This window comes from Triturus cristatus, chromosome 4_1, assembly GCF_964204655.1.
Source record: "Triturus cristatus chromosome 4_1, aTriCri1.1, whole genome shotgun sequence".
Taxonomy (NCBI): Eukaryota; Metazoa; Chordata; class Amphibia; order Caudata; family Salamandridae; genus Triturus; species Triturus cristatus.
This window is the reverse complement of record NC_140585.1, coordinates 744,892,588-744,905,578: the sequence shown is the minus strand read 5'-3', so window position 1 is coordinate 744,905,578 and position 12,991 is coordinate 744,892,588. Positions and strand designations below refer to the sequence as shown.

The 12,991-nt window shown below is 42.7% G+C and overlaps 1 protein-coding gene across 1 annotated transcript in view; it reads left to right on the top strand.

The window, feature by feature from the left end:
- UQCC6 (ubiquinol-cytochrome c reductase complex assembly factor 6) overlaps positions 1–12,991 on the top strand; it is a 75,306-nt gene that overhangs the window by 12,912 nt on the left and 49,403 nt on the right. The window contains exon 2 of the mRNA XM_085653249.1: positions 4,672–4,808. Coding sequence (XP_085509375.1) covers positions 4,701–4,808 — 108 coding nt within the window. The 5' untranslated portion in view covers positions 4,672–4,700. The remainder of the gene's footprint in view (positions 1–4,671; positions 4,809–12,991) is intronic.

Genomic DNA, 12,991 nt, shown 5'->3' with positions numbered 1-12,991 from the left:
CTGTAGTCAACAAGACCAGATCAGATATGCTCCGGTGGCAGTCCCTCCCATTGAATCCACTAGGGAGAGTCGCCCTATATAAGATGATGATCCTCCCCAAGTTTCTTTACATGCTACAAAACACTCCGTGCCCCTTTCCGCGCCCCTTTCCGCGCCCGTGGTTCCGAGACCTGGATAAGATGGTGACCAAATTCCTCTGGGGCGGCGGTAGGCCTCGGCTGGCCTTAGATCGCTGCAGGGTCCCCTCCTATGACGGCGGCCTGAGCATGACTAACCTATACCTCTATTATCTGGCCACCCAGCTATTGGTGATCCATGACTGGTTCTCGGGTGGTTGGGGCGACCCGGCTTATCGACTCGAGGTGCAATGCCTCGGGTTCTCCTCTATCCAAAACATGCTCTATGGAACAGCGATCCCCCTGTCGCTCCCCGACGTCGTGCGGGCCCCTTGAGGCACACCAGATGGTCGGGGACGTCCACGCAACTCACTCCGCTTTGGCACGGGACATGGCTGCGGGAGGTGGTGGGACTAGCGGGCTTTCGGCAGTGGGATCTTCTCGGTATCTCCTGTCTGGGCGATATATGGCGCGGGAGCCACATGTGTTCCTTCCAGGAGCTTCAGGCCCGCTTCTCGCTGCAGCCTTCTCAATTTTACCGCTACCTTCAATTGCGCCACGCGGTCCGGGCCCACGTCCCTCTAGACTCCAGATTGCCTTCCCATAGCCCACCTGAGGCTCAGGTGATGTTAGGGTATCTGGGGAAGGGGGGTATATCCCGCATTTACAAATCCCTGATTAACAATACCCCGGTAGACTGGAGCGGGCTAAAACAGCGATGGGAGGCCTGGGTGGGACCCCTGGATGACGCGGACTGGAGGGACGCCCTTATGGCCCCTCGGTCGCTTACCGCCTCCGCTAGGCTGCGGCTCATCCAACTCTATTATCTCCACACTGCTTATCTGACCCCGGACCGCCTCTATCGTGCGGGCCTCTGCGTGGATGCCTCCTGCACTCGCTGTGGGGTAGCTCCGGCGGACTTCTTCCATATGGTGTGGTCTTGTTCCCGTCTGGAGGACTATTGGGCAGCGATCGAAGCCGAGCTAGCGGAGGTCCTGGGATGGGAGGTTCCCCACGAGCCTAGAATGGCCCTGCTGGGCATCATGGACGGGATGGACGGGTCCCGTAACGAGAAGTATTTCCTCACTACTGCCCTTATGGTGGCTAAGAGGGATATAGCGGCCGTGTGGTCACAGCCAGACCCGCCCAGAAGGGCTACCTGGAGTAGAGGGATGGATTGGTGTGCGGCCCAGGAGCGGTCGTTATACGCTGCACGGGGCTGCCCCAAAAAATTCCGCAAGATATGGGGGAAATGGCTGGGGGGCCTGTTTTGAAGGGTGGGGGCGCAAAGGGTGGGGACGGGGGATGGGGGAGGAAGGGGGGGTCTTTACAATTGTTTGTTGATGCTTCCCTGATTGAAGTTACTGATGCCATGTTCAATGCACTGCTGTATATCATTCTTGATATTGTCCTTTATGCTGCAAAACACAATAAAAATTTGTTTATAAAAAAAAAATCAAAATTATTGAGAGCAGCAATTGTAACTCCTTTTCTGTTAAAGTGACATGGAAGTGATGTGCCGTCGACTTCACAAGATTTTATTGAATGAATTGCTAACAAGTTCCTGCTCCGTACTATGTTTTTATAATTTGATGATACATCAGATCTTTTCATTGAAGTGATTAGCTCTCTACTTTTGCACTTGTCATAGATTGCGTGGGCAGTCATCATGTGTAGCCGAGTTTTCTTTTTGCTGTGACGTAATACATAAAACATGATTTGGAAAAGACAGTGCATTTGCACAGCATAAGCCAGTCGGTTCATGGGATTGTGTTCCACTTCTTTGCTTATACCTTCAAAGTCATGATTAATGTTATCAGCTTCGGTTCCAAACTCAAGAACCTTTGATTGTTACAGTTTTGCTTTGCTGATATTAAACAATGATGTTTAAAAGGTTAGGACATCAGACATTCTTGTTGATTCCCATGATTTGTAGATCTCTGCGGCATCACAAAATTTGTCATTAAGTCCAAAATCTAAATCTTATAGGACGTTTCTCAAAATGATTCCTGCTGATTTTACTGCATCCCATGATCTTATTTTGGCAGCAAGAACTCCAGGAGCGAAATCAGCTTAGAACTCATAAGTGGCTCATTATTTGTGTTAGACTGAAAAAAACAAAATCTGTCTTTGTACATTCTCACCAGAACTTTTTTTATTTCATTATTATGGAACAATACAGTTCATCTATGTTGACCATTATTTCTCTGATCTCACTGAGTGTGAACCCGTAGCCAGCATTCAAAAGTGGCTTTAAAACTTCATTCGCATTTTCAGAGTGCAAACCTAACTGAAGGCTGGCTGTTGCGTTGCTGCTGGGAGCTCATTGTATATTCATGTTTTCAAATGCATGCATGCAGTTCGGGTGGGCATACATTCACCTCGCTGTTTAAATCAGCTACTCGGCTAAAAACTTCATCTTGGAAGACACAAGCTGCAGACAAAAACATGTTTAGCCTTTGAGACTCACATACTCTGTACTTTGTTCTTTCGTCAATCCCTTTAGCCTTTGTTTTGGTTAAACCCCGGATAACAAACTGAAGATCCTCTGCTTTCTGATCAGTTGTTGGAGTTGGATGAGGGGTAGCTATTGATCTTCTAAGTACATGGGCATTGAGTTTGGTTGTCATCGCTATCTCAGAAGACTTAGATTGTTGTTGTGATTCACTGGTGTCTGCTTGTTTTGACAATTGTTTTCCTGGATTTTTTCCATTCTATATGACTTGTAGTTACAACAGTAAAATATTTGATCCTCTTCACCCATCAGTTTCAATCTTTTGTGAACTGCATCTTGCCGTATTTCTGCAGCATCTTGCACTCTCTTCTGTCCAGCTGCAGTTGATGTTCGCTTTTCTTTCGGATTAGTTTGGCATATGACACACTTTACGTTTTTTGAAGAAGTCCTCAGATTTTGTAGTTAGCAACACTCTGTCAGGAGGTAAAGATCCTCTGCTTCCACCTGCTTTGCTCATGTTTACGAATTTAAATCAACGGAAAATCTGAAACAAAAACAATATTAAAATATATTAACAATATGATGGCTACAACACGTTATTATAGAGACACCATTTTGGAAACTCTGAGGAGTTATTTTCTCTCTCTATAAGACCACTTGCTATGTTTTGACACCAAAATGAAGTATATGGGTCTCACAGTTCCTAAAGTATTACATTATCCCTGCACACATCTGCCATTTTTAAAAATGTCACCCAGAAAAAGTCGGCCCAGGATAGCAATGCCTACCCAACCTAAATTACTTCTCTAATGATACAAAAACACAAATCAACAATGAAAATATCTGGACAACACCTGTTTTACAGAGGTAAATCAAGGGGCCAAGACCAAAGTCATTTGCAACATTTATGAATGAATGTTTTGCCAAGTGTCAACAGTATTTAAATCTACACAATTGTATTTTGCTCCTTTCACTCAACCAGTGAAGACTACGGAAAAGTATCTGGAAAACTAAGCGAACCGCCTCGACAGTACACCAAATTGGGATCAAAATATGTAGTCATTGCCAGCTACTGTCCAATCTCCCTTAAAAATGCAGACATGAAGATTCCGGCTAAGGTACAGCAAATAAATAAGATGGAATGATTCCTAGTCATATCCATGACTGCCATGGAGAATTTGTGCTTGTTCGATCATCCCAAAACCGTTTTGTACTCTAACGTATGGCAGGTGAAAGACGATATAAAAGGCATAGTTGCCATTTTGATGATGTGCAAATGGCCTCTGAGTGCATAGGTTGGGGTTTTTTCTTCATAAAAATGGAAAGAGCGGGACTAGGCAATATTTTCATTTCCGTAGTCGAATGGCTCTACACTCAGTCTTTAGCACACATAAACTGTGCTGTCACATCTTAAATGTTCCCCTCCTGTAAAGGTAGTAGACAAGGTTACCCCTGTTCCCCATTCTTGCCATTGCTTGCTCTGGAGCCCCTCCTATCCTCCATAAGGCAGGCCAGAGACATTAAATGTATAGTCACCCCAGCAGAGTCTCAATTCATTCTGGTTGCTGACAATATCATGCTGACCATGGCAGAGCTCAAGTTGTTGCTCCCTCCATTGATGGCATTTTATTGACCGCTTTTCCACCCTTTCGGGCTATAAAATTAACTGGGGAAAAACAAGATTCTGCCTTTATTAAGGGAATTTAAGAGAACATCAGTAACTGAATACGATTTCAAATGGCACATGGGCAAGATGAAATATCTGTGAATACTGGTAAACAGAGACCCGGATAGCCTGTTACCCTGTACAATTGGTAAGTGCTCTGATACATTTGGATGTCTTCCTTCCTCATTCAATTTACATATTTCTCATGCCCCTGCCCCTCCTCTTTCCTTTTCCACTTCTTCCCCCCTCTAACCCATCATTTCTTTCTTATGCTGGATAGTAGGTTTAAAATTACATATGATGCCATATACTTGAAAATATAAGTATTTGTCACTGTTAGCCGCAATACGGCTGTTTTCTCTTTCTTTTGACTCAATTTTATCACTCATTGTACAAAATCTAAATGTGCATATAATGTCCTTCTACCTGCACAGGTGCAGTGTTTTTGCAAAACCTCTTTACAATGCCGGCTGGGGTGTCATGGATGCAATACATGAAAATGCTAACTGCAAGTGTGCTGTCCATGTTTGCAGGAGCTGAGGTTGTACACAGATATTACAGGCCTGATTTAGTAAGTAATGTGAATAATTTTATTATTAAGAAATTTGAATAACAGCAACAAACATGTTTTGCCATCAGTTTATAAGAACTACTTTGTTCAGGATAATGCTGAGACTCGAGCTAATTGAATGTGTAGATTGTGCACACCTTTGTCTTCTAAACTCAAATTAACAAATTTACTGGTTCAAAACTGTATTGCGTGCTACCTCTGACCTGTGTCTGCCCTACATGTGTAGTTAAATAGACCAAAATTCTAATATCATCATAAATTGCGCATAATTTTTTTACAATGAAATAAAACCAAAGACAAATCCAAAGAAAACGAAGCACAATGCATTTCGGGACCTTCTTGTCCCTTCGTCAGGGGCGAAAATCTGAAAAGAATGCACAATAAATTATATGATTTCTTAAGCACTGCGTGGATCACCATTATACATCAAGAAACTATTTTGCTCATATACATATTAGAAGTTCGCTCTCCTTTTACATGAAATCTGAAAAGTACCAAACAATTCTCCACATGCCAAAAGCCCTGTGTTAAAAAGTGCTCCAGGAAGTGATCGTATTGCCATGCAAAGTATATTCAACCCGTGTGAACATCATTTATCTACGTTCAGTGATATACCTAAGGTCATGCAACCCAGTGAAACATCCTCTTAACTCAGACACTTACTCTCAAAGCTGTGATCCACAGCCCAGTACGGGGGTGGATGATTCCTGTATAACAGAAGAACCTCCATGAAACCACAGATTATGCAATTAACATGATGTCAAAAAATATGACATGTTCACCCGTGACTCATACCTTAATGGTTAACCCCTCAGGGGTTCCAAGTTGGACTATGAACACTAAAAACTGTCCACGCCGTAAAATGGAACTGTGATTTAAAAAAACGATCATGTTAATGGAACCTCATCGCTAATATCATACTGGGTCTACATCAGATCTCATCAAGTTCTTACCAACACAAATGCCGCTACCCTTCTTAGATTATTAATCACCTTCAGTACCAAGTTTTAATGCTGTACAAAAAGAAAGTGAAAAGCCGATCAAACTTATATACCTGTGTCTATTCTAATCATGTAATCACTGAAGTCTCACATCATGTCTTACCCGGTTACTGGTGACCTCGATAGCTCTATGGATTCAATCCACGAGTTTCGCTTGCGGGATTCCAAAAACGCCGTGTCCGCGAATGCAGTGATTATAGGTGAACGCTGTGTCGGATAATACAGTGAGTCTAAGTATTCAACAATCTCGGGCACGCTAATTGTTGCTCACACGAGAGCACGTCCAAAACTGAAATGAGCACCATATTAGAACGGGCTGAGCCCACAATTTCACTTCCTAAAACGCAAGCTGCACTGTAAGCTCCATCTTTAAACATGAAAAACTCATGCAGGCCACCAAAGTTTATCCCAAACACCCGTCAACTCAGAGCTCTTGGCACGCTTACAATCTAATGAGAAATAACTCGTATGAATGGAAACATGTGAATTGAACATTGTCAATTACAGCTCCTTTGATTAAAAAACTTTGATAATCAACAAATTGAATCAACATATGCTTTGACGTGTTATCCATCAATAGAATTTATACATAGATCATTCAAATGCTAGCATAAACAATCATAACTAGTAAGCAGCTTTTGATCAATTAAACAAAACCGTGCAATATGATCTGGCGTATTATTACTTTTCCCCACCATCGAACTATTGACATAGTGTATATTTATCACATGTAATTGTACGTTTTGCAGGGCAAAGACCTTTCCACATTGCTAAACAGTGTAGTTCTGAACAGAGCTGGGTTTGTGACAAGCCCATGAAAGAGTTCTTGATGTGGGGGAACACTTCTATTATTATTATTTTTGTTTTGACCAAATCTCTGTTTCCGTCATTACTAGTAGTAGTAAAAATACTTTATTGCATTAATCATTTGATTACAATAAATAGAAAATACGCAGCATAAAAATAGAATAAAACAGTCACATATTCACCATACGTAATATCGTATAAAGAAGATATACATTGGTCGTGATACCTGTCTTTGCATCTATATACAGATCCAATAAAAACAATCTAGTCAAGTAATGTTTTATAAGCATGTTCTAAACAATGTACAGTCCTTCTAATTGCACTTTCCCCTGCGAGACTAAAACAGTAACATATAGCCTCTGTACTTGTTCTTATTTTGGCATTATTAAACACGGGGCGTAAATATAACCTCCGTGTGGGCAAAAGTCTTGGGAAGATGCATATTAAATGTTCAAGAGTTTCCTTGCCGGTTCCACAAAGCCGACATCCCTGAGTATCTTTAAGAGCCTTATTCCAAGTCCCTTCAAACTCCCCTATTGGAATATAGAATTGTCTGAACCTTACGTATTTCCATTTAATGTAGCGGGTCAAATTCCATCCCAAGTGTTCTTGAGCCTGCAAGGTATATGTATCAATTAGTAAGTCTGTGTGTTTATATTTCCCAGCTTGTAGACAATCTGAATTCCACTGTGTTAACTTTAATGTTTTACATATTAGTTTTTCCGCACATCCCTGGTCATTTGTCCCATCTCCTGTATATCAGGCAGTTCCTAAGAGTGTATTTCCATAATTATAGTAGAAAGCTGCAGATCACTTACTTTTTTTCTCAGGAGTTCATCCATTATTAGATGTTTCAATATGCATGAATCGGCCTTAGCACAATCGATAATGTAGTTAACACAACCGATCTTATGGAGGATTTCCAGAGATTTTAGGCCAAATTCCAACCATATCATACAATGTGGAGTAGACTGTCGTAAATGGAGTATGGTGCGTACGCATTTCATAAAGCATTTTTCAAATTCAAAAATGACTTTCTTGTCCATGGCAGGAGATGCGTACAATAGAAATGGAATCATTTTCATCTGTAAAGCTTTTAGAGATGGGATAATTGCATTCCCTCCGCACAGTTTCATAACTCTCACAATTGATTTTGTAATAGTTATAGATTTTACACTTTTACAGACCGTATGGTTTAACCATGATAACCTTTTGTCGAATGTTACGCCGAGGTAGTTATATTGATCCACTACCTCGATTGGATTATCTCCAAGAGTCCACATTTTTGATTGTGTAGGCCGTCCAAACGTAGCAATTTTTGTTTGAGATAAGTTAGCTATCAGACCATTCACTGTGTTGTATGTTTCTAGTTGGTTCAGTTGATGCTGTTATCCGTTAGGAGCTAAGGATAAAATGACTAAATCATCGGCATATGCTAGGTAAGGTATTTGTTTGTCCCCTAATTTAGGTGCCACACCCATATCTGAACTTAACACCGAGTCGATATCTGCAATGTACAAGGAGAATAATAAAGGCGCAAGGACACAGCCTTGTTTAAGACTGTTAGTGATATCCAGTTTTGGAGTTAGTGTATTATCATGAGCCAGCTTCACCCTGACCCATGTATCCGAGTGCAGGACCCTAATAAAATTTAAAAGGTTCAAATCGACCTCCCATGCTGTTAATTTATTCCACAACCTTTGCCTGTCGAATGCTGTGGAATAGTCCACAGAGCAGGCGTATAATGTTATTTTCCGCAAGCTTGTCTTTTTTCCCCATCATGGCCAGTGAAACAATGTTATCAAGGGTCGAACACCCTAAGCGAAATCCAGTTTGCATTATTGGTATTAATGGTTTTTCCTCCGCCCATGCCCTTAATTTATTCTGGAGGTGCTTCGCAAACAGTTTTCCTTCGAAATCCATCAACGCTATTAGTCTATAGCTGGACAGATCCTCTTTTGGATCTTGCTTGTAAATCAGGTGAATAATCGCTCCTTTCCAGGAAGATGTTATCATTCCGTGTCTAATTACCTGTAGGAACAACTGTTTTAACAACGCACTCCAAAATGTTATGTTAAATTTTATCAAGCCGATAGGGATACCATTGGGTCCTGCTGCCTTGGATGAGCGAGAGCTCTCTATTAATTTGACAATTTCATCTTCGGTTATTTCTGCAAATGAACCAATCCGCGTTAGTTGTCATATATTCACTTATTACAGATGATTTGTATAAAGATTTAATATGATTTTCCCACTTATGACTTGAGACAAAAAAATCGTCTGGCTGTTTATGCAAATTTGTGCCATGTCCCACCAGGGCCCAAATAGCTAGCTCATTCCTAGTCGAAATAGCATGATATAATGTAGCATAAGCAGTATCCACACTATCCCGCTTTATCTGTAAGTTCCTATTCTTAAATACTTTCTTTATGTCTTGTATTTTCATATTCCTCTCATTCGAAATTGGAAGTTTTAAGATATAACGCATCTCCTTATGATAGATTCTCTTGATTCCTTGAATTTTGAACTCTTTGTTCCGTTAACATTTAATCGTGGCTCTTGTATACTTGCCACAAGACTGGATAATATATATATTTTTAAATAGATTGCCAGGCATCCGACCAGTTGTCTCCAGACTTTAATACAATCATGTCTTTCTGGATACAGGCTGTCATGGTTGTTTCCAGTTTCGATGCATTCATTTGTAGTTTGTTGTTCCAGATAAGTCTTTTCCCATTTACAGCGGTCAGTCTTCCACTATTGGCCGTTGTGTGAGTCTCCCAATGATCGTGCTTGATGCTGATGACTAACCTTTGAGGATCATGGTCACTCTCGGCTCTAGGTATAATAGTATACTTTTTACATAAGTAAAAATGGGCGTACTGGATAAATGTAAAGTCTATAATGGAAGACCCCATTGGCCCACAGAATGTTAGGGAAGCTGGTTGATCATCTTTTAGTCTTCCATTGAGAGCTCTATATCCTAGATCAGTCAACAAGACATATGTATCTCTTGAAGAGGTACCAATCTTTTTTACCTTGTTTTGTGAAGGAAATACTACTTGCAGAATATTGTAAGCCAAATGTGGTTCATCTCCGGTTACAGGGTTATCCGCCAGGGGCAACAGAGTCTGATTAAAACCTTCCGTTAGTATGACTACCATGTGTTCATTCATTGCCATTATTTTTTCCAATTCGTTTAGTGTCGCTTGATAGCTACACTTATTTTTCACTAATTGAGAAGGGAAATAAATGTTAATTATCAAACATTTAGTAAGGTCTTGATGTATTAAAATAATCGGCAATATATATTTAGATGATGTTTTGAGTTTTTTACTTATCAGACATGATTTGGTACTTATTGAAATCGCCAATCCTCCACTTGCTCTTCCGAAGGCGTTTTTTTTTGCCTGGATTTCATGTGTTATAAAATTTTGTATATTTAAATTCTCGGAATACTAGAGTAAAGATGCTGGGGCAAAACTTGTCATTAATTAACATGGCACTCCAGTGGTGGACCCTGCTACATATTGCTCTTTTGTGAAAGGGTCTGCTGCAAAGCTCCAAAACAAGCATAATGGTTTTTCACTTTCCTAAAGTGCCTTTCTTTCCAGGTTATGCGCAATGGACATCCAATTTCATTTACAGGCAACCTGACAGTGCTTAATTTGTAAAAGGATAACTGCAGGGGCCCAAAGTTTTGCACCAAAGCCTGCGCTTTTGAAAGTCTGGGTGCCAAATACCAAGGCTGCCTAGTCTTGGTTCCACCTCATGCCTCTTTAATCCACCACCAGACTCTTCCTTCCCCTTTTTTCTCACGCCTATATGTTCTTTTCCATCCCTGCATACTCCCTCTCTTACTGTGTTTCCCTATTTCTCTTCCTCCTTCTTTCCCTCTTTTGTGTTTGACTTTGATGAGGAAAAAATAAGCGCTGGCCCCTAAAAATGAATGCCGGTGGGCGCAACCAGTTCAGATTAAGCACAATAACCTGGGCTATTCATAAAATATCCAGGTTGGAAGCCTTGATGCTGTTTAAACAAGCAACATCAACATAAAATGTTTTTAGTAATAATCTATGACTGGGAGTCGGACCCAACCCACAAATTGATTTACACTCTTAAATACTCCTTGGAACTATGTATGCGCTGGGTTCCGCTCCTCCACTGTTTCCAGATTCTGTTTCCAAGTGTGCTGCCAAATGGTAAACTTACTTTAATATCATACTGAATCTTCTACCATTCCCCTAGAGATGATCGTATCACTTAAGAATAGGACAGAGAAGAGATTTTACCCACTTGCTACCTCGGTTCTCCCTCATGGCATTTCTGTAGTATTAATACTCGCTGGATATCTCTACCTGTGAGGATCACTTGTTAAGATTCCACTTACTTTAGCTGTTTTAAAGATCTATAGTATTGTTTGTCTGAGCTTAGCCACAGTGCATATAAATATATTCTATGCATGTATATTCACTGAAAAAATACAAAGGTCATTGGGATGTTATACCATTTGGAGGACGCCAGCGGAACCACACACCGCCATCCTAGCTGGCTTCCCCAGTCGAGACACCATAGGATTTGAAACTCAGGATCCAACTGAAAGCTTAGCTCCATCCCAGGTGCGTTTACCTGCATCACTGCTGATGCACCATCGAGGACAGCAAGTTCCTCCGTCCAACTTGGGGCCCATTCGGCATCCAGGCAGTCATCAATCCTGTGCAGCTGATTCCTTCACAATCTGCCCCCAGGCCAGGGGAGGCGCCATAACTTTTTCATAGGCTTAAGCCCAGTTTCCCTCTGGTTGTTTATTCGTCCACTGTCCTGAAGAGGCTCCAAATCATAAAGAGACGAAACGCGTTGACACCCCTGGTTGGAGAAGTCTCCTTTTTAGGTCTCGACTAGCGTTGCAGCATGTAGTATATACTATAGTGGGGAAGCTTCGCATAAGCTCTGGCCATTCTCCGCCCATCTTTTTGTTTGGCTTACACCCTAAGTGCTGCCTTCTCATTGATTTTCTACTTGTTAGTCCTTCTCCTGACGGCCATGGCGTAATTTGTTCACATCCGAGGCTATTTGCCCCTTTACTCAAACATTATTTTATGCCCTATGTCCCCCCCACCCCCTCCCGCAGTTCATCACTTCTCGCCCCCATCACCCTTTCCACCCCGTTCTTGCTTTTTTAAATGCCCGCACTCTCATTTGTAAGGCAATACGTCTTGAGTAAATGCTACCCGTATTGCATTGCAAATGCTTGTTTTAAAGTAGTGCGCATTCAAAGTGTCGTCGGCGTGTGCATGTCATTACGTTGTTTCTCTTCCTGAGTGCTCTGGAAGTTCTGGCCTACTGCGAGTTTCCACTGTTTCCACGGTAACGCAAGCCAATGCTTGTTTCGTTCGGCTCACTGAGGCCCTGATGCGCATCTTTAGCTGTAAATAGGGGGATGTGCGCTCAGTATAAGAGAGCATTCAGAGCATGCTGAGACCGCCCTGTTTCTGTAGCTGCAGCTACTAGGCACAGTCCCAATCTGTGACAGCTGGACTGGAGCTTTGCTGCTGGGACGGAGGGGCACTTTTAACGCAAACTCCCCCCTCACTAGCCCATCCTGGTAAACCCCTCAAAAGCAGTCTGCCATTGTTAGTGTGTCCCTGTAATCCACACCTTAGGCCAGGCAAAGCACAGAGCGCTTGGCCTCACTCGTCTGATTGGACGTAGTTGCCTGACCTCGAAAGGGCAGCCTCAGGAAGTTAGGTCACGTGACCAGCTGATTCAACACCGGCATCCAGAGTCAGTGTGGAGAGAGTGCAGGCACTGCAGGACCAGGCGCTGCTCCTCCCGCTTCAAGGCGCTCCTGGCAGCGGGTCTGCTGAGCCAGCCTGCTCCTCAGCGTGCCATGCACCCGGGAGCCTCCCTCCTGCTGCTCCTGTGCGCACCCGGGCTCCTCGCCTCTCCTGCAGCCGTCAGCGGTGAGTGCGCAGCGGCCAGCTGCAGCAGACAATTGCTGGGACGCTGGGCCGCTCTATACATTAGGGTGATTTTATTTAATATTTTTTTTGTTGTGTTATACAGTGCGAATTCGGCCACATGTATTGTAGCGCTTTACATGAGCACCAGTGATGTCACACAAAGGGGCAGTCTGTTTTATAGGGGGGGTGGGGAGGGAAGAGTAGGTGATTCACCCAGAATCACAGGATGTTGAGCCCACGCCGGCACTCGAAACTGGTTCCAAAGTGGGCAGCGCTGGCTGTCACGTCCCCTCCGCTCCTTGACCGGGATCACAGGGGGTGTTGGAGTAGGAGCTGGGAGTGTAGTGCCACGCCTCGCAGCTACAGGTGTTGTGCAACATCTGGCATCCCCGCTCACCTGAGAGTAAACTCC